This window comes from Lissotriton vulgaris, chromosome 11, assembly GCF_964263255.1.
Source record: "Lissotriton vulgaris chromosome 11, aLisVul1.2, whole genome shotgun sequence".
NCBI lineage: Eukaryota > Metazoa > Chordata > Amphibia > Caudata > Salamandridae > Lissotriton > Lissotriton vulgaris.
Window position 1 is genome coordinate 726,757,097 of NC_141699.1, and position 26,841 is coordinate 726,783,937.

At 44.5% G+C, this 26,841-nt stretch overlaps 1 protein-coding gene across 1 annotated transcript in view; it reads right to left on the bottom strand.

Annotated features, from left to right (window-relative positions):
• LOC147683395 (unconventional myosin-VIIb-like) overlaps nt 1–26,841 on the bottom strand; it is a 1,214,266-nt gene that overhangs the window by 3,208 nt on the left and 1,184,217 nt on the right. Inside the window, exon 47 of the mRNA XM_086943813.1 lies at nt 428–547. Within this exon, the coding sequence (XP_086799939.1) occupies nt 428–547 (120 nt within the window). The remainder of the gene's footprint in view (nt 1–427; nt 548–26,841) is intronic.

The following is a 26,841-nucleotide window of genomic DNA, read 5'->3' on the forward strand; positions in this document are numbered from 1 at the left end:
GAACTTAGGCAAAAATATTAGCATGTAAAAGGATGATTTTACCAAAGTGAGAGTCCAAATGCATCTTTCTACGCAAAGGGTAGTGACTTTTAAATCGGGGAGTGTGTCTGCGCAAGGGGAACATGCTGCAGTTCAGAGCAAGACAGTTGCTCTTGCAACCTTCATATCTAGTGTGCATTTTATTTGCTGAAACTTTAGAGAACCACTTGTATTTTTCTACTGTAATAAATCTGATTCAATGCAACTAGATGTATTTTCTCACCCTGTTTTAGTACTCCACAGGTACTAACCAATGACACTTCTCCTGTTGTGTTTTGTGTCTTTCCTATTATGTACCTTGCATAGGACTAGGCAAGTCCTTGTTATTAGAGTTTTTTTGGATTTCTACACGTGTTATGATGGGCAGTAGGAGGAGTGGTATTCTCACCAGTGATGTCTCGCAGAGAAGCCTGTTGCCCCGGACTAGATTGCCCATCGTCATGTGAAAGTATGTGTTGCCACTGTTCCAACTGGAAATCTTGGTGAATGGGTGGGTGGCCAGGAGCTCCTGCATCAGGAGAAGAAAGACAAGCACATGAGCACATACCATGTTACATCCTTTCTTCACAAATTACAATTTATGATCCCCAGGCAGAAAAAGGGACTTCCGGAAACAGAATTGAATCTCCTACATTTCTCTTTCTCTTCACTATTGACGCTTTAAAAGAGTTTAACATCTACACTTTCTTAAAATCATGCCTTATACGTTTGCCACACTTTTTGTGTGAATATTTGTTTCTTGTCTTACTAGTGACAGCAGCTTCAAAACGAAAGTCAGGGGAGGAGGGGAAGGGGGAATCAGGGAAATACATTTTTCTTTTTAACTTATCTGTCTGCCCCCTACGCTGCCGGCCACCTCGGTGCTTCTCTCCTCCTGGCAGTCACTTGGGCACAAAGCACAGGATCCCACCCAATCCAGACACTGCTCTCATGCTATACCAAGTATGAGAACAGTGTGGTGATTGGCCTGAGCAGGCTGGTCTGAGGCTCGCTCAGGCACAAGGAGCCTGCAGCTTTTATCCAACACAGCTGAAGAAACCTAAGGGTGTAAGACAGCCAGCCAAACCGAAATGTGGACTTTTTATAAATCCCATCACTCCTCCTCCCTGCCTTGGCCCGGCTCGCCCTGCCTAAGACGCCCTGGCTCAGTCAGTCATCGGGAAATAAAATGATAATATTGTTTTACTATCATTTTATTTTTCACTGACTGACTCTGACCAGTGGGGCGACGCTACTCCGCCATTACGGAGGAGATGGCCCTGAGAATTACCTCTTGAACACCTGATCTCCATTCAGTTCCTAATTTCGGTTTGTTTGTGAAAGAAAATAAAAAATAAACTTTCCTTCTTCTTCGCCACTGCCACACGTCTTTCCTCTGTCCTCACTCTGCAGCACCAGAAGCACCCAGGCTCCTGGACTCTCCCAGCCAATACCAACGCTGCATGAGCCTGTTTGGCCACTCAGGCTGTAGCTGGGAATGTTCTACACTGGGCTGTACAACACAGCCCGGTGGAGAACATGCTAAGGGGCAGATTTACAATAACTGGCGCTATTGTGCGCCGCAGCTCCGCCACCCTAGATGCGCCGCATTTACAATGCGGTGCACCATGGGGCAAAAATGACACAGATGCGTCACGCATCTGTGCCGTAAAAGCGGCGCATTGCTAGAGTTGCGTCGCAAGTGCAACGCAACTCCAGCAATGCTTTGTAGAGCCCTATCTCCACAATACTGCGTCAATCCTTACGCCTGCTTCAAGCAGGCGCAGGGTTTTGACGCAGCATGGGCCCAAAAGTGACCGAGTGAAATCTTGTAGATTTCACTCAGCCACTTTTGGGAGGCGTTCCTGCACCAGAACGCCCCCTGCGATGGAACGCCTCCTTTTGGCGCAGGGCTTTACACCGTGACGCATCTGGGAGATGTGTCACGTTGTAAATACCCCGCACCATGGCGCATCTTTTGCGCCACTGCTGCGACACAAAAGTGACGTAACGGTGGCTTAAAAGAGGCACAGGGGGCTTGTAAATCTGCCCCTAAGTGTGAGAGGGCCGGCCAAGCCATCATGCACACTTAGGGAGTTCAAACCACTCCTGCTCCCTCTGACGGTGGGGAGCCCAGCCCTGCACCTAACATGGTTTTGAGTGGCACAGAAACATAAAATGATAATAACTTGTTATTATAATGGTAATTTTCTTTTGCACTGCTTAACAAGCAGTGGGGCGATGCTGCCCACCACTGTCGGGCAGCACACATGAAAGGACTGCAACTTTTACAATACCTGATATGTCCCTACTCTCCTAGAAGACCACTACGATCCAGGAATGTAGAACTGCTGACAGTTCCTCGGAGAAAGAGAGGAGGGCCCTCGTTCGTCTATCTATCACCCAAATAATGGAATACTCTACTTGATGTACTTAAAAAGAACAAGGCAAACCCAATTCCAGGAAACAGCTTACGGCATATCTTTTCACCTTCAATACATCTTTCAGCACTGGGAGGCTCGTCGGGCAGCCAAGTGCTCTAGAAGTGCCAAGAGTAGAATACATGAGCCTGTTAATTGAATCATGATAGGTCACGCTTACTGTGACGCAAAGGCTTGTTCTCATTGAGGTCAGGCGCATCGTGTCCCAGTGGTCTGTTGTTTCTAATCCTTTACAGTGGACGGTCCTTGCTTGCACTTGTGAATTAGTGGTGAAGAAGAAAGGGCTAAGAGGTGTTAGAGGAGCGGCGTGACTTGCAGCGACACAAATCAGCTGTCCTAAATCCCTCACAAACTAAGGTATACACCCTCGAAATTAAAGGAATCTGGCTTCATCTACAATGTTATATTGGATGAAATGACTCAAGAAAACTCTGACCATGTTTGTTCTGTGTTTGATTTTTCTGTTGCAATAAGAGCAGACTACCCCAGAGCTCAAAGTGCAGAGAACAAATTCACATTCATGTCCTGGGATGCATAGGGTGCAACAAGTCCCCCTTGATCTCTGACATGAATGGTGTTCTGGGACCGAGGAAGTCGGCACCAGTGACCTAAGGCATGATTGATTCCCATAAGTGGTGGCACTGTAAGGAGAAAATGCACTTGAATACATAACCTGCTAAGTATAAAGCAAAGGTATGTTCAATTTACATTTTTACAAAGCCTGTAAGTTCTCTCTCGTTGCAGTGAATGGTATATAACCAGGAATTCATAGGTTTAAATCATGTGTGACTGGGCAATAGTAACACGGTTATTAATCTTAAAGTGCTGTAGCAAGACCTACATCATTACCCTAGATCAGTGGTTCTTAACCTTTTCACTTATGAGGACCCCTACTAAATCACTACTGAAAGCCAGGGACCCCCAAGCCTTCTTCTCCGCACATCATTCTGAAACCTTCCGTTTCCATGTTTCACACATGATTGCTTTCTTCTCTGCACCCTTTTTCCCCTCTCTCCCTCATGCACTTCCTTGCATCCCACTCCATCCTCTCTTTGATTCAACAACAAGATCGGAAGAAAAAGCGATGCAAACCACAACCTTGACCATACAGGGGGATGAGCAAATGGTAGCACAGCCCCATCTAAACCTAAACCACCCAGGGCTTTTCTAAGAGTCCGCTGAAACCAGCCAAACATCAACAATGGCGAGCACACAGGGGGAACCTCGAGATCTACCACAGGCATCAAATAGCATCTCTAGGACGTCTATGACAACCCAAATGGTGGTACCAGAGGACTTCATTGCGTCATCTTCAACGATCAGGGTCTCAAATCATAATCTGACAAATAGAAACAGCATAGGAAAATGGTTACCTACTACGAGAACAGGAAATAACACTTAAACACAGATAAATAGTATAACTCAAATTGATAAATTCCTATCTACAAATCTAACTGTGGGCTCAGTTTTAACATTTTCTATCAGCATCGACCTAATGCACTTCCCGGTGGCCCTCAGGAAATTATTGCGTTCAATACGACCTCTCAAGAAGGCACGACACAGCTAGATCTAATCTGGAAAACATCCAGATCACCGCAGCGGATGACCTGGACAACACCCCGGTTTTAACCCTGATTCCGGAGTATGCCTCCAGAAGTAGACATGATGTTCTAAACCGGGGAAACATCCTTAGACTACTGGCAGCCACGCCAAGACTGAGCAGCCTAACATCAAAAGATCTTGTGGTAATATAGGGGCATATTATCAAGCAAAGGCGATAAAATTATCGCTGCTTTATCGGCAGGAAACTGCCGTTAAAGCGGCGATAAATGCCTTGATAATATGCCCTTGTGAATTCCCATAGCAGCCCAGATTCTGGTGTTAACCTGGGCTGCTATGGAATTCACAAGGACATATTATCAAGGCATTTATCGCCGCTTTAGCGGCAGTTTCCTGCCGATAAAGCAGCGATAATTTTATCGCCTTTGCTTGATAATATGCCCCATAGTTTAAAAGTTCAGATGTAGAGCCTGGAGTGAAAGTAACTCAGACCACATGGTCCACAACTGACATTGCAAAAAGAATTCTTTGAGAAGGTCCAGTTCTAACAAAATGGGGAATAGCGGTTATCCCTTGTCAAACGACTGGATACCCCTTGCCCCTTCTACCCCAAGGGCAACAAGCATTTACAATGCAACGGTCTCGCCTTTGCAAAATTTAGAGCTATTGGCATTGTAAATGACAACATTTTTATTTATGTGTTGGTTTTGAAAACAGATAAATAAATGGCATTGTCATTTACAATGGCAATAGCTGAATCTCTCGCAAATGCCACACACAACCATACAGACCCACACACACAGAGCCACACACACACAGAGCCACACACACACACACACAGAGCCACACACACAGAGCCCCCCACACACACCGAGCCCCCCCACACACACAGAGCCCCCCACACACACAGAGCCCCACACACACACACAGAGCCCCCCACACACACACACACAGAGCCCCACACACACACAGAGCCCCACACACAGAGCCATACACACAGAGCCACAATGTGAAATTACTTTACCATGCCATTAGAAAAGTTAAATAAAACAATTTGGAAAATACTTGCATTTAGTGTGGGCTTGAAAAAAAAGTCTAGTACCTGGTAATACTTGGCAGTGGCTGCCCATGCTGCAGCTTTAATCACTGCAGACCTGTTAAATGTAGAGCCTGTGCTCTGCCCTTCACACCTCCTTTCAGATCACTAGCAGGTGATCGATCGTATCTTCTGATTAGCTTCTTCGTGGCACCTGCATAACAAAGGAGTCGCTCCAGGTAGCCCTGCCAAGTAGTACCACTCATAAGGGGTAAGGCTAACATATTTATTGAGGGGGTCCGCATCACTGCACTAAATGCAGATTCATGCCTGTATAGCTCCTCACACCACCGGCACCGACATGCGGACACAAGCACTTCAGGATGAGCAACCGTAGACTGCAGCACTAGTACTGCACATTGTGCAGAAAATTAAGTTTACATGTGCTGGCCTGGGTACTAAGATAGCTGCGCTGCCGGCAACTTTATTGTAGTGCAGCAAGACTCGGGCCTGGGCCGCTGCGGCATGCCAGAATAGAATGTATTCATGATTGCAGAAGCCAATTGTTGCCAAGTGATCCTGCTCCTACTATACGTTTATGAAATACACTTTAGAATTCATTTTATAATGTTTTATGAAGGCTATTTTGTAAAATGTGAGCGTTTTATCTTTGGGCTGGTTTTTGGGTGGCTATTGCTCTGAGTTGGGTTGAATTTGGGCTTCTGCTTGGGCCGCTTTGGGCATTGACTGGTCTCAAACTCTGGGAGGATACAATCTTTGCGTACTGGCGGACATCTTGGGAAGGAGCTGAGGCCAAAGCAAGTGACCTCTAAGAGCGATAGAGTATATTGAAAAACCTTATAAACAATGGTAAAGCCACACTTGTAGGAGTAAAAATGTGTTTGCTGGGTTGTATTACATTTTAAACTAAATATGTTTTTTATAAATTACTGACACATACTAAAATGTCTGAGGTATCAATTGTTCTCTGCAACGGAAGATTTCTATTTAGTGTTCTGTTCGGTGTTCTATTTTCTTCTTCCGTTGCCAGCCCAAGCTCTTTTTCAAGATGGGGGTGGCGCCGGCGTGAATGTGACGTCACCGAGAAGATACTGTTTGTGATGGAGCCATCTGGAGATCTCAGTGCGCGGCCTGCTGATCCCGAGACAATGGAGGGAGCTACCGGAGGGCTGAGGGGCACAGGATTAATGGTGGAAAGATAAAGGGTGCTAGAGGCTGTGGCTTAACGGCTAGGCCAGCCAACTTTTAAGATGGGTAACCAGTGTACGGTCTGGCCCCTGTGGGGGTAGAGAGAGCCCTGGGCAGGGCCCTGAAGGCAAGAGAGGAGCGCTCCACACCACCATGTTTCTCTGAGGTCAAGCAGAAATGCCTCGGAGAAACGCCCTGTCATTTTCGGACTGGGGGGGGGGGCGTGTTTTTCTTCCTCTCCTCTTCCCATTGGCTGGAATGTAAAATTCCAGCCAATGGGAAGAGCAGAGAAAAAAACAAAAAAACACACCCCTCAATCCCAAAAAGACGGGGCTTAAATGGAAATACGCCCCTCTTCTCCAATGGCTGGCCTCTGTTTGGCAAGCCAGCCAATGGAGAAGAGGGGCGGGTTTAAGCCCCACACTCTAAAACATAAAATCTCGCCAGCGAGACTGCGCAAGCACAGCCTATGCAGGCCGAGACCTAAAAAGTGTGATCAGACATACAGCAAGAAGAAACCACCTTGGTGCCTAAGGATGCCAAGGGTTCCACAATTTATTTTTTACTTAATATATAAATCTCAGGGTTAGACAGAGCAAGATGCCTGGGAAAGATCACAAGGATGCACACAAGACAGTCAGAACAGCAAGATTTTCTCAAACGCCACCATGACCACACAAAGCTCAGAACAATCAAGCTGGACCAAATCCCAGACCACTTCGCATGTGCTCTTGGAATATAAACAGCCGGAATACAAAACTAACCGATCTAGATCAGTATAACTACCTGCTGTCCTTTAATATTATTTTTCTCCAGGAAACCTAACTGGTTTAGCCTGTCTATATCCAAGGCTATATTAGCTTTTTTACTCCAGCTGTAAAACAGGCAAAACATGGGCATCACTCAGGAGGGTTGCCAAATTATTTTTCAATAGCCAGCATAGCCTCAGCTACAGCCCTAGACATTAAGGCCAGAGGAATGAATGCAATAAAATGCACCATCAACATTAAAGGCGTCGCCGCTGATGTAATTTTTATTAATATCTATATTCCTCCTAACAACAAATTCAATGACAGTAAAAAGATAGTGCAAGAATTAACGAGATTGCTAGAGGAGGAAAATTCGACCCACTTTGTTATATCCATGGACTTTAATCTATATTTATGCGGCACTTGGGCAGGTGACTTAACAATATCTCAAACAGCACATCCCAAACAGCACTTTGCAAAAATACCCGACTAGGGCAGCAGTACATATGGGCATCAAAGGAAAATTTTGCGGCGATTACTGTACGACCTCGCATACTTAAGCCTTAGAGCCCTGAACGGCAAGTTCCAAACAGATAATCTGCCGAATGCCACATTTCACTACAACAAAACCAGTACTTGCTTGGACTACACCTTTGTATCCCTGTCCATATTTCAATAAATTTGTTCATTTTAAATCACAGACGAATCCGGCAGTGACCATCTTCCGCAAGAAGTCACATTTTTACCATACATCACTACCCCAAATCATGCAAGGGAGACGACTGACAAAATCGACCTCACAAATTTCAGACGCATTAAGAGCACAACGGTTGGTCTTACTCAACTGCATGTAACCGTAAGGGACACATTTCAAGACATTTTAGGTAATGCAACTACAGCAGTAAATAAGTTGGGAACTCTCATTGGAACACTACAGAAAAAATATACCAAAGTAAACAACTCAAATGTGATAATAAAGTATATAAAGGGGTCACCAGTGCAACACATGACTCTAGATTCATGGAGTATAAAACCGGAATAAATAAAGCACTCAGAATCCTAAGGAAAAAGCCAGTAGATGTAACTGCTTTCGCAGCCTTAAGGTCAAATAAAAAATGAATAAAGAAGTTAAGATGGAAAATACAAAGAGACCAGGGCAATGAATTATGGGCTAAATTTCATACTGATATGAAATATAACAACAGCACTAGATTATGGACTATAGTTAATCACATTCTTTAACCAGAAAAATAGAGGTATAAACTCATATATTAAACTCATATATTACTAAGGCTTCATGGGTTCACTTCCTAAAAAATTACTTCAATGACGAATTTACAGATAACCTCCAGACTGGAATCCGGGATACTCTAACAAATATACAACATGAGGAACGGCCCGATGTGAATGCAGATAGCATTAAAAACAAATAAGGAAAGGGTGAAAAGAAGGAGTCCCAGGCCCAAACAGCATACCTCCTGCTGTATTTCAATATGACACAGATCTCTGGGTAGGAATCTTAGCCCCAGTATTTTCGCAGGTCAGAAGCACACAAATTGGCCCTGCATCTTGCAATATATCTCCCATTTTTAAAGTAGGGGACAGATCTGTTCCAGCAAACTATTGTCTTATAACTCTGATGGATGTTGAGGCTAAATACTTTGCCGGAATTGTGCTTGATGAGCTAACATCATGGTCTTCTAGCAACACCATCATGCCATATAATCGGACTGTTTTTTAAAGTCATCTGGCACGATTACAAACACCTTAGCAATCTCTTTACTTATGGATGTTGCCCGTGTCTCCAAAACACCACTTTACTTGAGTTATATAGATTTTAAAGATGTATTCGACTGTGTGGATCGATCGAAAGTTATGGCAGAAGTTAGCGAACTGGATTATACCGCAATACCTTTTAAATATGTTGTTAATGTTGCATAGCGATATGTGGGTTCAAATTAAAATAGGAGCAGGCACATATCTCTCTCGAAAAATCCAAACCATTCGAGGTCTAAAACAAGAATGCGTTCTGGCACCAATTTTATTCAAACTCTTTCTAGCAGATTTGACGGAACCACTACAATCATGTAATCCTCACGTTCCTAAACTAGGTGGAAAAGCAATATCAAGTTTTTTATACGCTGATGATGTGCTACTGGTTAGCCGCACTTGGGTGGGACTTCAATGACTGCTTGACACAATGATGGTGTACTCACTAGCTAACGGCCTGTCGATCAACTGAAGAAAAATGAAAACCATGAGTTATAGCATCAAGAGTGCCCGAACGCAGGCCTGGTTTCTGGGTGAAATGCGGCTGGAAAGCGTGAATGAGTACAAGTATCTTGGAGTTACTATTAATAACAAAGGTAGCTTTTTAACAAAGCAAACTTTTACAACACTTGCATTACAACGTGGTTCTTACATCGCAACATCAATTACAACGTATGATTTTACAACGCATGTCATCACAACGCATTTTTAAAAAATACACTTACAACGCATTCCATTACAACACATACCATTACAACTCATAATACTTTTACGGCAACAGTAGTGTAAGTGTTGGATAGTGTAGGGGTAAAAATTAATATTCCCACTCCAGTGAGTGCAACAGTAGGGTAAGTGTTGGGTAGTCTAGGAGTAAAAAATACTATTCCCACTCCAGTGAGTGCAACAGTAGGGTAAGTGTTGGATAGTGTAGGGGTAAAAATTACTATTTCCCATTACTTACCTTATAATGCGTTGTAATGGCATGTGTTGTAGTGGCGTGCATTGTAATGGTTTGCGTTGTAGTGGCATGCATTGTAATGGCATGCGTTGTAGTGACATGCGATGTAATGGCTGCGTTGTAATGGCATGCAATGTAAAGGATGTTGCATTGTAATGGTCGTTTCCCCTTTTTAACACAGAAGGCTGCAATACAAAAGAAAGGCCTGGTTCTGGCTATAGCATCTAAAAACTTGAAGAAAAAGCTTCCTGGTCCCTCTCTGAAGCCACTCCTAGAAGTCGTAAGAGCAAAGGGTCTTCCAACAATCTCATATGGAAATGAAGCATTAGAGTGGAGTGGTGTGGCTCACTGGTTAGAGGCGGCAGACCCGTAAGCAGAGGACGGCCCGGGATCAGGGTTCGATTCCCGACGCGGCAGGGTCGTGGACCAGGGTCAACGGGCTCGATAATTCTCGCCTCGGTGCCTACTCCAGTCAGGGACCACACTCGGCAACTCTGGGCATTAGCTTGCCTCATCTTCACAACGGCCCCCCCAGACCGCCGGGGATGCTTGGTCGCACCTTAGAGATACCCATTAGGTACCATCTCTCAGGGTGAGCCAGGACGGGTTCCCCAGCGGTCGAAGCGCGGAGATACTCCTCCGGGAGTCGATTCCTAGCGCTATATAAACCCGCAATTAAATTAAATTAAATTAAAGAGGGCAGGATGCCAGCACACTAGACACCGCAATCACTTGTGCTTACAGAATTATATACTCCTTACCAAGTTATACCTCACCCATGCATATAAGATTAGAATTCAGGTTGCTAACACAGTCACTAGCCAGACGCAGTGCATACATAATATGCTGGAACAAGATTAGGAAAGCCCAACACTCTAAATCATATGTTATGGGATGAGCCACATCACCGGCAACAGTGTACCTGCAAGAGTCACTCGTCCTTAAAGGCCTCGCACAACTTTGGGAAATGCGAACCAATGTACAGACCTCCAAGCGTCTGGGCAAGAAGTCACCTAAAACTCAATCTGTTAGAGAAGATAAAGCCACACTAGCAAAAAGAGCACATGGGTGGATGGTAATAAATAAGTCTACTGCCCTTCAAGATTACTTTAGCACTGGTTACCCAGCTTTTGTCAAGCTGCAGTTTCTAAAATACGCAGGCTGGGGGTAGTAACAGTTAAAGAGCATATGGCACCCTGGCTGCGCGGAAATCTCCATGTTCTGAGGCACCAATAACAAAGATCTGTTGCACTTAGTCTGTTCATGCAACATTGTTTAGGCAGAAAGGAAACAACTATTAATCAGGGCATTTAACCAAAGGGGAATTCGAACAAGAAGGCAGGCAATTCTAGCCTGCTTCGATCTAGGGGGCCGCCAGTTAAACTGCCGCTTTGTCAAATTTTTGTTGAAGGTGGAGCAAATATTACAGCAAAAATAATTTGTTCAGTCTGCCGACATAAACTGCTGCCTAAATGGTTATATCATTCTTAAGGAACAATATGACCCTCCACCAAGGCAATTCTGAGGCTGTCCTGTTTTATTCTTGAACCAAATCTCCTGGATGAAAATCAAAGAGCTGTAAATACGCCTGAAACTAAATTATTAAAAAGTATAAACAGGTTTCCCTTTTACGTGACATTGACCTACGTGATTACATCTAATCTGCTAAAATAGCATTTCCCGTTTACTAAAGCACTGATTTCCACCTTCTTTCTCACTACTCGATAATTTTAAATTCGAATGTAATAATTTAATTTTAGAATTACTAATTTTATGCACATCATGTATTCGTGTATTTACATCATGTATAACTTTTATTGCAATTATTTTAAGTAATTTAGCAATTACTTAAATAAACTAAAACTAAAACATAGGTGTCACTGTAAGGAGAAAATGCACTTGAATACATAACCTGCTAAGTATAAAGCAAAGTATGTTCAATTTACATTTTTACAAAGCCTGTAAATTCTCTCTCGTTGCAGTGAATGGTATATAACCAGGAATTCACAGATTTAAATTATGTTAGGCTGGGCAATAGTAACACGGTTATTAATCTGCAAGTGTTGTAGCAAGACCTATACCATTTCCCTAGATCAGTGGTTCTTAACCTTTTCACTTATGAGGACCCCTACTAAATCACTACTGGAAGCCAGGGACCCCCAAGCCTTCTTCTCTGTACATCATTATGAAACCCTACGTTTCAATGTTTCACACATGATTGCTTCCTTCTCTGCACCCTTTTTAGGTCGAGCCTAGCATTGCAGCGCATGCGCTACTCTCTCTGCGAGGCATATTGTAGTAGGGACAGATGTGGAAGTGCCGTGGAAGCTCCACCCATATTTTTCATTGGCTTGCGTCATCGTCCATGGTAAATGCTGGCTTCCAATTGATAATGAGGCTTCTTAGTCCCGCCTTGTTACCGCCCTGTCTCCTTTTGTGACTGCCCATCAGGACTGGTTCATTTACTTGCGGCGTTACACTGTCTTTTTCATTAAGTCGGTAAGCACTTTCTTTTTTTCATTTGCACAATGGCGACAGCTTGTTCTTTGTATTGTGAGATTACCTGTTGGACACTATATTATTCAAGAGTGAATGGATCTAAAATTTTGCTTTGTGTATGGCAAACATTATTCAAATGTTTTGAGACCCTCCTTCTTTCTAGTAAAAGCTCTGAGATCGGCTCTAAATCCTGATTCATCTGCGACAAATAGTGTGAATAGGTAAATAAGTTGTTCACACTGGCCTAACTGCTGTTAATTGATGGTCTGGAGTTGTTTGTGCTCACCTACACAAGCAGTGTCACACTCTGCTTTGAAACACTACTTCCTGGTTCGGAATATTAGCTCTTGGGATCTTTATGTCAGAATGATTTAAGATCTTGCCTAAAGTGTTTGCATTTTATACAGAGTGTGGCAGTGATGCACGTAGACAACACATGCCCTTCACAACAGCTATTAAGGCTAATCTGGTGGTGACAGAGTATGGGAGACCTTTCTACTTTTTCTGTGCTTTTCTACCTCACTTTACAAGAGGGGCTGGTAGGTAGCCAAAATATCGAAATTAAAATATCAATATACAATAATATCGATGTTTTAATTTCGATAGTATAGAATATCAATGTGCAATAATATCGATGGACAGAATATCGATTTTAAGGGATCTATTTTACTAATATCGACATTTTGTTTAGTGTTATGTATTTTATTATGTATTTTATATGTTTGTTAAACATGTTTTTTAATGTATGTTTAGAAATTAGTAATTTTGTTTACATTTTGCGTTTTAGTATCAGAGCGGGTTGTGGGTTTATTGGGGAATAGGGTGGGAAGTAATTTAATTATAATAATTAATTATTATGTTTTATATATATATATTTTGATTAATATTTAATTGTTAATTAATAATTAATTGGAAATAATTATTAATAATTAGTTAATTAAAAATTAGAGTTAATGTAGTAATATTTTTTATTTTTGTTATTGTTAATTAATAATTAATTGGTAATTAATTATTATTAAAGGATAATTACATTTTTTATGTGATTTATTTATGTGTAGTGAGTTGTGTGTTTATAGGGGAATAGGGTGTGAAATAATTAAATTAAATTAATTAAAGAGATTGTATTTATTTATTGGTATTTATTATTAATTGTTAATTAATTAATTGGTAATTTGTTTTTTAAAATAATTTTATAATATTAATTATAAATAATGTATTAATAAATGTTGTTTATTCTTTTAAATTTCTTGTTAATTAATTATTAATTGGTCGTTAATTATTAATTGGTAATTAATATTTACCAATTAGTTAATTATATTTGCATCAATTTAATAATATTAATTGCTATTAATTGATTAATTGATATTTATATTAATTGTGTGTTTTTGTATGTGTTGTGTGTTAAAGGGGGAGTAGCGTGGGAAGTCATTTTTTGTTATTTAAGTAAATATTAATTATAAATATTTGGTATTTAGTACTATATTTTTGTAAATAAAATATTACATCTTTTTTTTGTTTAAAAAAATATGTAATTGATAAGTATGTTAATATAACACCTACGCTATCCTACGCTTTTGCTACTATTGCACCCTCTGGAGTGGGAATAGTAATTTTTACCCCCATGCTATCTGTCAGGACTCAAGTTTTACACCTTAAAATCTTACCAGTTCTTGCACAGGAACAGAGATGCTAGGTCCCAAATCCCTCTAGGCAATGCCAGCAGGTCTACACTCAGAACCCTCTGGTCATTACCCTAAGGGAAGGGGGAAATTGGATAAAATAACAAACAAAGAAGAGACTGGTCCAGAAAGGCTCCTTCCGCCAGTGGTTGGCGGACACCATCTGCTCTGTCAGTGGAACCTGTAATTTAATGCATTATTACAATCTAACATTGTAACCCTATGACTTGAATTTCTCAATTGTATATTTCACCCACCCTTGCTCTCCTGGACCTTAGCTGCTCTTCTGGTTTTTTAAATGATATTTTTCTATCTTCCTCATCAGTTAGCCGTTACTAGTGAAAGAAAAATAACAAAATTAATTTCCTTATCTTTTTAACCCTAGCTAGTTATATCTTTTGTTTTAGGAATGACACTTACTTCACTAACTGAGGAGACCTTCTTTTAAATGGGTTTCTGTGTTGACGCCTTTTCCTGTTAACCTTTTCTTTCCCTCTCTTATTAGGTTTTCCTTGAAGAACGCCACTGCTGCTCTGGTGAGTATTTACATATTTACATTTGTTAAGGTATGAATTCTGTAGTCCTTCATTTGCCCTTAAAAACTAACTTCTCTTTTACTCACTATTGTAGTATTATCTCCTGAAATATGTCTTGCCCTTGCCCTGGCTTCTCTCGAGAATTTCGGCTGACATTCAGGTAAGAACAAACTTTTAATTTGCTTGGGTTGTATTCAGTAGTCTTTTTCCTATTAATAGTCTCTATCTCTCCTAAAGGCTTCTAGCGTGTATTCACAATTTATCATAGTTCAAAGATTCCAAAAGTTACACACAGATTATTTCCAGGTTCAGATATCTTTTCGCTTTCACTTAGCTCTGAATATCCTGCTCTTCTCTGCTGACGAGACAAGTTCTAATCTGAGTCAGCTCCGATTTCTTTAGCTTCGGATAATACCTCGCGCTGAACTTAATTGTCGAGTTGGGTCGTAAATCTTCTCTTCAACACTCCGGGAATGATAGCGGGGAAAACAATTAAAACTAATACCACTCAAATCACTAAAAGGGGACAAGCGCTTCTCACAACGACCCGTCCAGGCGGGAAACTTCAGTGAAGTGCGTCGTTATCAAAGCGCTCGCTTTTTACCTTAGCTCTCAGGCAGCTGTGCCCTCAAAGACTAGAACGCCCATCTCCAAGTTCAATCCTGCGGCCATCTTATGTCTCCAGTAATGGACCCGATAGGTCCAAGTACAGTAACCAGAGCACCCCGAACTCTTTTGTGAAGGATATATACCACAAACACTGGCACTAGGTGTGGCGGTTCTGACACTATCCAACGCTTTCCCTATGTGTTGCACCCTTTGGAGTGGGAATAGTATTTTTACCCGTACGCTATCCAACGCTTTCCCTACTGTTGCACTCTCTGGAGTGGGAATAGTCATTTTTACCCCCACGCTATCCAACGCTTTCCCTAATGTAGCACTCTTTGGAGTGGGAATAGTAACTTTTACCCCTACACTATTCAACGCTTTCCCTACTGTTGCACCCTCTGGAGTGGGAAAAGTAATTTTTACCCTTACGCTATCCAACGCTTTCCCTACTGTTGCACTCTCTGGAGTGGGAATAGTAATTTTTACCCCCACGCTAGCCAACGCTTTCCCTACTGTTGCACCCTTTGTAGTGGGAATAGTAATTTTTACTCCTACCCTATCCAACGCTTTCCCTACTGTTGCACCCTCTGGAGTGGGAATAGTAATTTTTACCCCTACGCTATCCAACGCTTTCCCTACTGTTGCACCCTTTGGAGTGGGAATAGTAATTTTTTCCCCTATGCTATCCAACGCTTTCCCTACTGTTGCACCCTCTGGAGTGGGAATAGTAATTTTTACCCCTACGCTACCCAGCGCTTTCCCTACTGTTGCACCCTCTGGAGTGGGAATAGTAATTTTTACCCCTATGCTATCCAACGCTTTCCCTATTGTTGCACCCTTTGGAGTGGGAATAGTAATTTTTTCCCCTACGCTATCCAACGCTTTCCGTATTGTTGCACCCTCTGGAGTGGGAATAGTAATTTTTACCCCTACGCTATCCAGCGTTTTCCCTACTGTTGCACCCTCTGGAGTGGGAATAGTAATTTTTACCCTTACGCTATCCAACGCTTTCCCTACTGATGCAATATGTAGAGTAAATATATATATTAATTTATATGTAGAGTTTTTAATTTATTTGAAATGTATATGTATTAGTTATTATTTTTTAAATATGTTTTAATGTTTATATCTATCATTTGTTAAATTATTTGTATTTTTAAATTATTTTTACATTATTAATAATACATTTAAAAAAACGATATTTTTTACTTCTATATGTTTGTACTACGATATTTTTTTTCTCGATATTTTTGTACTTACCTTTATGTAGATAGAACTTTGATTTTTTGCTTCGATATTTTTGTTTGTCTATATTCTGCCTGTCGATATTATGTCATAGATCCGAGGGGCTATAGGGCACAGTCTTAACAAGCATTTGCAATTCAATAGGTTGTGTGTTAAAGGGGGAGTAGCGTGGGAAGTAATTTTTTGTTAGTTAAGTAAATATTAATTATAAATACTTGGTATTTAGTAATATATTTTTGTAAATAAAATATTACTTTTTTTTGTTCAAAAAAATATGTAATTGATAAGTATGTTAATATAGCGCCTATGCTATCCTGCGCTTTTGCTACTATTGCACCCTCTGGAGTGGGAATAGTAATTTTTACCCCCATGCTATCCAACGCTTTCCCTATGTGTTGCACCCTTTGGAGTGGGAATAGTAATTTTTACCCTTACGCTATCCAACGCTTTCCCTACTGTTGCACTCTCTGGGGTGGGAATAGTAATTTTTACCCCCACGCTATCCAACGCTTTCCCTACTGTTGCACCCTTTGGAGTGGGAATAGTAATTTTTTCCCCCACGCTATCCAACGCTTTCCCTATTGTTGCACCCTCTGGTGTGGGAATAGCAATTTTTACCCCTACGCTATCCAGCGTTTTCCCTACTGTTGCACCCTCTGGAGTGGGAATAGTAATTTTTACCCATATGCTATCCAACGCTTTCCCTACTGATGCAATATGTGGAGTAAGTATATATATTAATTTATATGTAGAGTTTAATTTATTTAAATGTATATGTATTAATTATTATTTTTTAAATATGTTTTAATGTTTATATCTATAATTTGTTAAATTATATGTATTTTTAAATTATTTTTACATTAAAACGATATTTTTTACTTCTATATTTTTGTACTCCGAAAATTTTTTCCCGATTTTTTTGTACTTACCTTTATGTAGATAGAACTTCGATATTTTTGATGTCGATATTTTTGCTTCGATATTTTTGTATATCTATATTCTGTCTGTCGATATTATGTCATAGATCCGAGGGGCTATAGGGCACAGTCTTAACAAGCATTTGCAATGCAATGGGTCTCGCATTTACGCGAGTTTAAGCTATTGGCATTGTAAATGACAATGCCTTTTATTTGTTGAAAAAACAAAAACAAAAATAAAATACATGCTTGTTTCCTCTCTCTCCTGCATGCACTTCCTTACATCTCACTCTCTTCACCACGACCCCGCACACACAAGAGGACAGAAAGCACCCATTGCACTGAATAGACTTTGGCGCCGTCAATATGTCAGCAGATTTGTACTTCCTTTACACACTCACATATAATCAAAATAGTAGTAATAGTAGTAATAACTTTATTTCGATACAGTACGTATCATAAAAGTGATACAACATCAGATAAAAAACAGTACAGAATACATAGTATAAATACCTTGGGGTTTAAAAAAATAAAAAGCAGTAAGAGCAAATGTGCAAGTAAGGATATCATTCGGCATATATACACCAGTTTGAGATACAATTTGTCAAGGGGCACTTTACTGGAGCAGCAGCTTCCTTGAGGTTCTTATGCGCCAAGCCCAACCTAGGAATTTTGCCATACAACATGCAAAGAACGGACGTGCATCTGAGCGCAATATACGTAGGGCTTCTAGGTGTGATCTTGTACCCAGGCTCTTACACAAGGGCTTTAGCCATTTCGATCTTGGTGCTGCATAGATATTACACTCGAACAATAGGTGGGCGACAGACTCAACCCTTGTAACACAAAACGGGCAATACGGAAGCGTTTGGAGCGGAGGGTTCCAAGAGGAAGCAAACAATCCTAAAGGGAGCACACCCACCCTAAATTTGATGTACAGCGATCTGTCTCCAGAATTATGAATTAAGTCCAGATAGGGTTCCCTGTAAGGGAGCTCCTTAACTAGCAAGAACTGGACGACAGATTTGCAATGGTTGGGATTGCACATTCTCTTATTATTTACCCATAGCCAATACACCCTCTTTAGGAACTGTTTGGGAGGTGCAGTTTTGTTGACCCAGGCGTCTCCCAAACCCAGCTCATAGAGCAGGCGTTTGACTTCCCTCAACCAGGGTACCTTATTACAACCTGGAAGCGACAGGAGATCTTTTAGGGCATCAGCGTAGCTACATAGTTCAGGGACATTCCATATCCGAGACCAGAGTAGCAAGGGACGCAATTTTGCTTGCTCACAGATTGGACGAGTGCCTGTATCTAGCAGGAGAGGGATTGTAGGAGTGCTGTGGGGTAGCCTCATCAGATCTTTGTGAAAGTTGTTTTCAAGATGGGCAAGGGTATCAACTCTCTGCAAACCCCATAGTTCTGCCCCGTACAGAGCTGCGCTTACAACCCTTGCTCTATAGATATCAATCAATGCCCCAATTGGTTTTAGAGATGAGGCTCGCTGTTCTTTGAGCAAAGCTCCTGTAGCCCTTTTGTGAGTCAGGAATACCTTCTGGTGGTGTGCTTTCCAGCTCATGGTATCGCTGAGAAGTATTCCTAGGTAGTCAAATTCTTTGACTCTTTCAAGGGGGATAGAGTCTAAGACAGGAGGGGTAACGGATTTCTTGGGGGGGTTAAGGACAAGGAATTTTGTCTTGCCTATATTTATTGCTAGTCCCTTAGAGTCACAAAAGGATTTAAAGGTAGTGAGCAATTTCTGGATGCCCGCTGGTGATTTGGATATCAGAAGGGTGTCGTCCGCAAACAGGAGCGTTGGGACTTTTCTGCCCGCCAGGGTAGGTGCATCCGCAGGATGTTGCAGAAGATGCTCCACCACTACATTGACATAAAGAGAGAACAGAGTGGGGGCAAGCACGCACCCTTGGCGGACGCCCCTGTCTACTGGGATACGAGATGTTTTTTCTCCCTGGACACCCCATCTGATCTGGGCGAAATTGTCTTCAGGGAATTTTCTGAGCAAGAACAGCAAGTAGAGGGGTAGGCCTAATCCATCGATGACATTCCAAAGTAGTGCCCGTGGGACCAGGTCGAAGGCAGTACGCAAGTCTATAAAGACTAGATACAGACTGCCCCCTCCCAGCACCACTACTTTCCAGTATAACATTAGGAGGCGGAATGTCTGCTCGATGGTGCCTGTCCCTGTTCTGAACCCTGCCTGGAAGTCGGACAGAATCTTTTCCTCATCAACCCACTGGAGAATCCTGCCCAGTACCACCTTGCCTGCCACCTTTTGGGTTGAATCCAGCAAACTGATGGGGCGATAATTGGCTGGATCATCCCTGCTGCCTTTCTTAAAGATTGGCACAACTTCAGCGCCTCTCCAAGAGTCAGGAAAGGAGCCTCCCAGCAAAACCTCGTTTAAAAGTGTAGCAATTAATCTGCCCCATACTGCTGGGTAAGACTTCAAAAGGTCACCTGGGATCCCGTTGGGACCTGGAGCCTTGTTGGAAACAATACCACCAATTGCCCTTTCGACTTCCTGGTTGGTGAAAGGGTCGTCGATGACAAAAGGAATAACTGTTAGGCTGGTCATGGAGCCTGGACATAAGGGAGTTTCCCCCGGTGTGACAGAGTATAGTTTGGAGAAGTGGACAAACCAAACGTCGCCAGGAATGTTGCAGGTTATCTGCTGATCAATGGGCTTGTTTCTTGCTCTCAAAAGATCCCAAAACCCCTTTGAGTCCTTCCTGTTACTTGCTTCAGTTAGCTCACGCCAAAAGTGATATTCATAAGTCTCCTTCGCCTCAGTCACCGCTTTTTTGTAGGATTTCCTTGCGGATCTGATAGTGACTGGATCCCTGTTCTTTACTGCAGAGATAAGCTCCCCCTTCGCAGCTCTGCATTTGGCGGAATACCATTTATCTCTAACCTTGGGGATACCATTAGCTACAGACCTGACCTTAGGTTGAGGAATAACAAACAGTTCGCTCAGAGCTGCTATGGTCTCTGTAAATAATAATAACACGTTTGAACTGGATGAACATAAGGCGTCAAGCCGGGGCTCCACCACAGACAAGATGGTCCCAGCTTGCATCAGTCTAGCCTCGTCTGCTTTGACTTTAGCCCACTTCAAACGCCTGCCACAGTTTGTCGGTGCAATATTATGGGATGATTTCCAAATATGAAGGGACTTGTCCTGTTTCTTTATCTGCCATGGGGAAGTGAGGTTTAAGGAAAGTGGGTTGTGGTCGCTGTCAGAAGACACAATAACCTCCATGTCTCGGTGGAAAGGCCAAAGGTTGTAGTTCAGCATGATAAAATCAATTCTGGAGGTGTGGCCCGTCCTATTATAAGTATGGGCACCTCCAGGATCCGATTTGGAACGACCATTCGTAGAACGCAAATTATGCTCCATGCAAAGTGCATTGATGTCTATCGCACTTTGCGTCCATTTTGGAATTGGATCGAGAGTCAGGATCGGAATTCCTCTTTTTGTGTCCTCATCGAAAGATTCCAAAATGTCCTCCTTTGCCAGTGGTTCGAAGAAACAATTAAAATCGCCTGCAAGGAGAACATAAGAGTCGATATTGCAAGCAGCTAGGTCGTTACTTAGGCCTGTCGATGGTAGATTTGATGACCCATTTCTAGCGCCTCTCAGGTACAGGTTGAAAACCTCTAACATCCTCCCCCCTTCGCAGTGGATTGAGATCCTCTGTAGGTCAGGAGATTTGGTGGGCCTATGGCTTACTTTTAGGCCCAGAGCAATGCTGACCCATATTAAAAGGCCACCAGACGGGCGCCCCTTGGATCCACTTTGCTGGAGAGCTGGAACAAAGTAGGTTGCAAAACCTACCCTATGTTTTGGTTCCTGAGCCCATGTTTCTTGGAGAATACTGATGTTATAGGGCTCTAAGAACGCATTCCATTCTGGATTATCAAGGTTACGAACAAGCCCTGCCACATTCCAGCTTACAATCTTTAGCAGCGGTACCTCTATGGGAGAATGAGCAACGGAGTGAGAAAGTTCGAATGCAGATAACACAGCCCCTGAAGGAGGCCTATCTAGGGGCTCATTTTGAGGGTTATTAGGGGCCATAGTATCCTCCAGCGAGTAGTTCGGTGCTGAGGTGGCCTGGATGGAAGGCATGGGTGGGATATGTGAGGGAACCAACTGGACCTCCCTACCATATGGGCAAGAATCACCTAGAGCGATCAAATCAGCTGGAACTACCTTGCTTGGAATTATCAACCCACCCTCTAGGGGTGGGCTGCTTGGTGTTCTGGCCAGATCAAGAGGGAGGTCAGTAACTAAGGCTTCCTTACAGACACAGGGAGATTCGCAGGGCCCTTCAGCTTGCAATGGTGGTACATTCCCCAGTGAATGGAATCCAGGGTGCCTGGAAAGTCAATCTACTTCCTCAAGGCCTCCAAATCTATTTGAAGTAGGGAAGCCGTTCCAGTGTGAGTAGGGATCCACACGATTATTAGGGCGGCTTCTCCTAGATTGGTAGTTGACTAATGACCAATTGTTTGATTGGTTGTATGTGGGGCGTGGAGGATAGAAAAAGGACAGTGGCCTGGGGATAACAGAGGACCCTTCACTACAGGGCCACGAGCATATATGCTGCGCTGTGTGAGGGTCGCCAAATGTTACAACTATACAATCCCCAGGATTGGTTTTCCTCGTTGGGCCCACCCATGGGGTTCTGCGCACCATCAGGACTCTACTTCTACGGCCATTGGGAATTGGTCTATTGACATTAAGCCAATGCATTATTTTATTTTTCAAGGACCAGTGATTCTCGTATTGGTCATTACAGATCCGGGGAACACCCGTCAGGACAACCACAAAGTCATTGGCCTCCGGTGGGAGGTCAATGTAACCCCCTCTAAAGTTGCTCTTTGCTGGAAGATCCTGGGTAGGCTGGTAGGCCGAATCGCCAGGATGTGGTTTGGGGGTAACTCCAGGTTTGGGATTGGCAGGGGGGTGTTTGGGGGCACGTTTGGAAGCCTTGGGGTTTGTAGTAGTTGGAATTTGATCCACAGTCACAGTCCTTGGTTTGGGGACCGGGCATGCAGTAGGAATTATGGGGAGAGGTTGATGGGCTTGTGGTGTTGGAACTAAAGGTGTTGAATTAGCGCCAGGAACATCCTTATTCTCAAGACTTCTCAGGCCGAGAGTGGCAAGAGCAATAATGCTCTTTTCCATCTCAAGTAAATTATTTTCGATCCGTGAGAGTCTGAGATCTAGGGGAGAGAGGAGTTTTTTTAGAGTTTCCCACACCAGATCTATGAATTCTCTATAGTTCTTGCCCAACCCGTCCACCTGCAAGCCCTCATCTTCTAAGATCAAGTTGGCTGGCTCAGCAGATGACCCAACCCCCTCCCCCTCCATTGCGGACTGTACCACAGGGACCTGAACACATTGGGTGACGGTAGTCGCGCCATCCGGCATTACCAAATCATGTGAGACCGCAATCTTCGCCTTCTTCCGAGAGTAAGCGGAACGAGAGCGGTGCTTCCGTTTAGGTTGGGTTACACTAGGGGCATTAAATATCACCGGGGGTGGGAATTTGGTGGTAACATTCTGGGTGCAAGAAATGGCGGGTACACTCGCTTCGCTTGGTTTGGGTGGTTGGACGGAGGGCGGAGTAAGGGTGAGTGGGAGCGGGGTCGGATGGACCTCGACCTGTGTAACTATACATCGGGGAATGGTGGTTCGCTCTGGAGTGACCGCGACAGCTATAGGGCCTAGGGAGGATTTTTTAGAAGTAGCAATAACCTCCGATAATCTTCTAGCAGCGACCAACTCTAGGGGTACCCGGGCTTGAAGTTTAGATATTTCCTGATCTATAGCAAAGTTGGTGCGGGTAATAAAGTCATCCATGGGGCCACTAATCGGATGACCACTTTTAGAGGCTTTGCTCCTGGTTATCCTAGAACACATACCTTGGGGGAAAAGAGGAAACCAGTGGGTAGTAAAAGTGAGAAGGAAAAGAGGTAGCGATAGTTTGTAGTCCTGAGTGAGAACTTGGTGTGATATGAAGGGCGAAAGAGGATGGGCCAGTCCAGTCCGCTCAGTCCTCGAACGGCCTCAAACGGCCCGCTCTTTGCCCGCTCTTCGCCCGAGCTGCGTCCCGCGCTGCGGGAGTGTGCGTCTATTATATAGGGAGGGTGTTTGGGCGGGGGGTGGGCCAGCAGGGAGAGCGGACCGTCAGCTGTTTCCTGGTCTCGCAGGGACTCCTGGTTACTGGAGTCCCAGCACGCTCGCAGCCCCGCCTAGCCTCACGCCCAGCCGCCTTAAGAAGCCTCCTCAGCGCCCGCTTTTCAAACCTGGCCGAAGCGGCACCCGCGGAGCGGGTGCGGCGAGATGTTGAGCCGGTTTGCAGGGTCCGTTTGGTATGACACACGCCGTCTGCTTCCTAGTGCCTCCGTAAAGAACAGGTGTCCCACAGATAGATGGTAGGGCGGGCCTTTATCCTCCAGCAATGGGCGGGGGGCGGGCCAGCAGGGAGAGCGGACCGTCAGCTGTTTCCTGGTCTCGCAGGGACTCCTGGTTACTGGAGTCCCTGCACGCTCGCAGCCCCGCCTAGCCTCATGCCCAGCTGCCTTAAGAAGCCTCCTCAGCGCCCGCTTTTCAAACCTGGCCGAAGCGGCACCCGCGGAGCGGGTGCGGCGAGATGTTGAGCCGGTTTGCAGGGTCCGTTTGGTATGACACACGCCGTCTGCTTCCTAGTGCCTCCGTAAAGAACAGGTGTCCCACAGATAGATGGTAGGGCGGGCCTTTATCCTCCAGCAATGGGCGGGGGGCAGGCCAGCAGGGAGAGCGGACCGTCAGCTGTTTCCTGGTCTCGCAGGGACTCCTGGTTACTGGAGTCCCTGCACGCTCGCAGCCCCGCCTAGCCTCACGCCCAGCCGCCTTAAGAAGCCTCCTCAGCGCCCGCTTTTCAAACCTGGCCGGAGCGGGTGCGGCGAGATGTTGAGCCGGTTTGCAGGGTCTGTTTGGTATGACACACGCCGTCTGCTTCCTAGTGCCTCCGTAAAGAACAGGTGTCCCACAGATAGATGGTAGGGCGGGCCTTTATCCTCAAGCAATGGGCGGGGGGCGGGCCAGCAGGGAGAGCGGACCGTCAGCTGTTTCCTGGTCTCGCAGGGACTCCTGGTTACTGGAGTCCCTGCACGCTCGCAGCCCCGCCTAGCCTCACGCCCAGCCGCCTTAAGAAGCCTCCTCAGCGCCCGCTTTTCAAACCTGGCCGAAGCGGCACCCGCGGAGCGGGTGCGGCGAGATGTTGAGCCGGTTTGCAGGGTCCGTTTGGTATGACACACGCCGTCTGCTTCCTAGTGCCTCCGTAAAGAACAGGTGTCCCACAGATAGATGGTAGGGCGGGCCTTTATCCTCCAGCAATGGGCGGGGGGCGGGCCAGCAGGGAGAGCGGACCGTCAGCTGTTTCCTGGTCTCGCAGGGACTCCTGGTTACTGGAGTCCCTGCACGCTCGCAGCCCCGCCTAGCCTCACGCCCAGCCGCCTTAAGAAGCCTCCTCAGCGCCCGCTTTTCAAACCTGGCCGAAGCGGCACCCGCGGAGCGGGTGCGGCGAGATGTTGAGCCGGTTTGCAGGGTCCGTTTGGTATGACACACGCCGTCTGCTTCCTAGTGCCTCCGTAAAGAACAGGTGTCCCACAGATAGATGGTAGGGCGGGCCTTTATCCTCCAGCAATGGGCGGGGGGCGGGCCAGCAGGGAGAGCGGACCGTCAGCTGTTTCCTGGTCTCGCAGGGACTCCTGGTTACTGGAGTCCCTGCACGCTCGCAGCCCCGCCTAGCCTCACGCCCAGCCGCCTTAAGAAGCCTCCTCAGCGCCCGCTTTTCAAACCTGGCCGAAGCGGCACCCGCGGAGCGGGTGCGGCGAGATGTTGAGCCGGTTTGCAGGGTCCGTTTGGTATGACACACGCCGTCTGCTTCCTAGTGCCTCCGTAAAGAACAGGTGTCCCTGTTCTTTACGATCAAAATTGCAATTGGTGCATGCCACCGCTGCTCTGTGTTCACCCCAGAGAGGACAAGGATTGGATGTTCAAATCGTCTGAACACCTTAATGACCCACTGATAGGCACCGTGAGAAACTCGCATTGCCATCTGCCTGAGCTCCAAACCTCTCAATATGACAAGTTAGAAACACCCACCCACAACCTGAACTCAAAGAGCTACGTACCTACCAGCACAATGCAAGATTAATATACGCTGTGAAAAAACACTACAGGAAAAAAGTGTGCTGGATAAAACAAATACTCTTTGGGAAGCGCATAAAGTAAAACACAAGGGGCCTCATTTATGAGAAATGACGCATCGCTGCGTGAAAGCAGCGATGCGTCACTTCTCAGTGCGTACTCCTTGCGACATTCCTGATGCGTCATATTTAATGTATGACGCATCATGTCGCAAGGAGTTACAGATACGTCAGAAATAAGTATTTCTGACGTATCTGTAAGCGCAAAAGTGACGCATTGCTGGAGTGTGTCACAAAAGTGACGCAACTCCAGCAATGCGTCCTTTCACATGAGGCAAGCCCCATGTGAAAGGGCCTGCGTCAGTCTTACGCCTGCTGTGAGGCAGGCGCAAGATTTTGACGCAACAGCGTCCTAAAAGTGACGCAGTGAAATCTCATAGATTTCACTGCGTCACTTCTACGACCCTTCCTTTCGTCAATACGCCCCCCTTGCATACATTATACCTGGCGCAGGTATAATGTGGCGCAGGGGTTTACAAAGTGACGCATCTACCTAGGTGCGTCACTTTGTAAATATGGCGAACAAGGTGCATTTTTTACGCCACTGGTGCGTCACAAAAAGTGACGCACCAGCGGCGTACAAGTGACGCACAGCCTCATAAATGAGGCCCCAGCAATGTGAACATGATCCTTCTCACTGACATGGATTTGATTAACTATTTTTGCTGGCTTTTGGCCCTAGCTTCCTCAGACGGTTTGGGCTAGCACTAAGCACTGAAGCCCACGGACCCCCTCAGAAGGTTCAAGAGAGCTCACAAAACTTAAGCAGAAAGACATCTTAAAGTGACAAGTAGTTTACCTTTAATGGAATGTGATCTGCAGGATGGCTTCATTAGCTCCAGTGAGTGCGCTGAAGCAGGACTCAAGACAGACTGACAATATGATACAGGTAAAAGAGGGAACATGAACGTCCGGTCACCCTGATGCCACTTACCCCTTGTGCCTCAAAAGGAAAAAATGTAACGTAGGCTTCCTTGTTTAGTTATTAAGCGCTCTAATAATTCCCGCGGTCTGGTAAGGCTCTATAAAAAAGAGCAATGTGTGACTGGAAGAGCAAATGCAATTTTGAGATCGTGTTTTGGTGGACTGGGAGTGTGAAGAAGTATGAAACTTGAGGCAACGGCATACCATGACCAAGCTCCAGATACACCGCTTTAATGTAATGACCAATCTAAATGCATATAGTATGCAATAGCTACTACACAGACAAGACTCCTTAAAGTGTGGCAGGCAATCTGGTGTTATCCACTCTAAAAATACCAATGAACATATCTGGCTGGCACAATTACACAATACTAAAAGGCCCCCTTGTTTTATGACACTTGCGCCCAA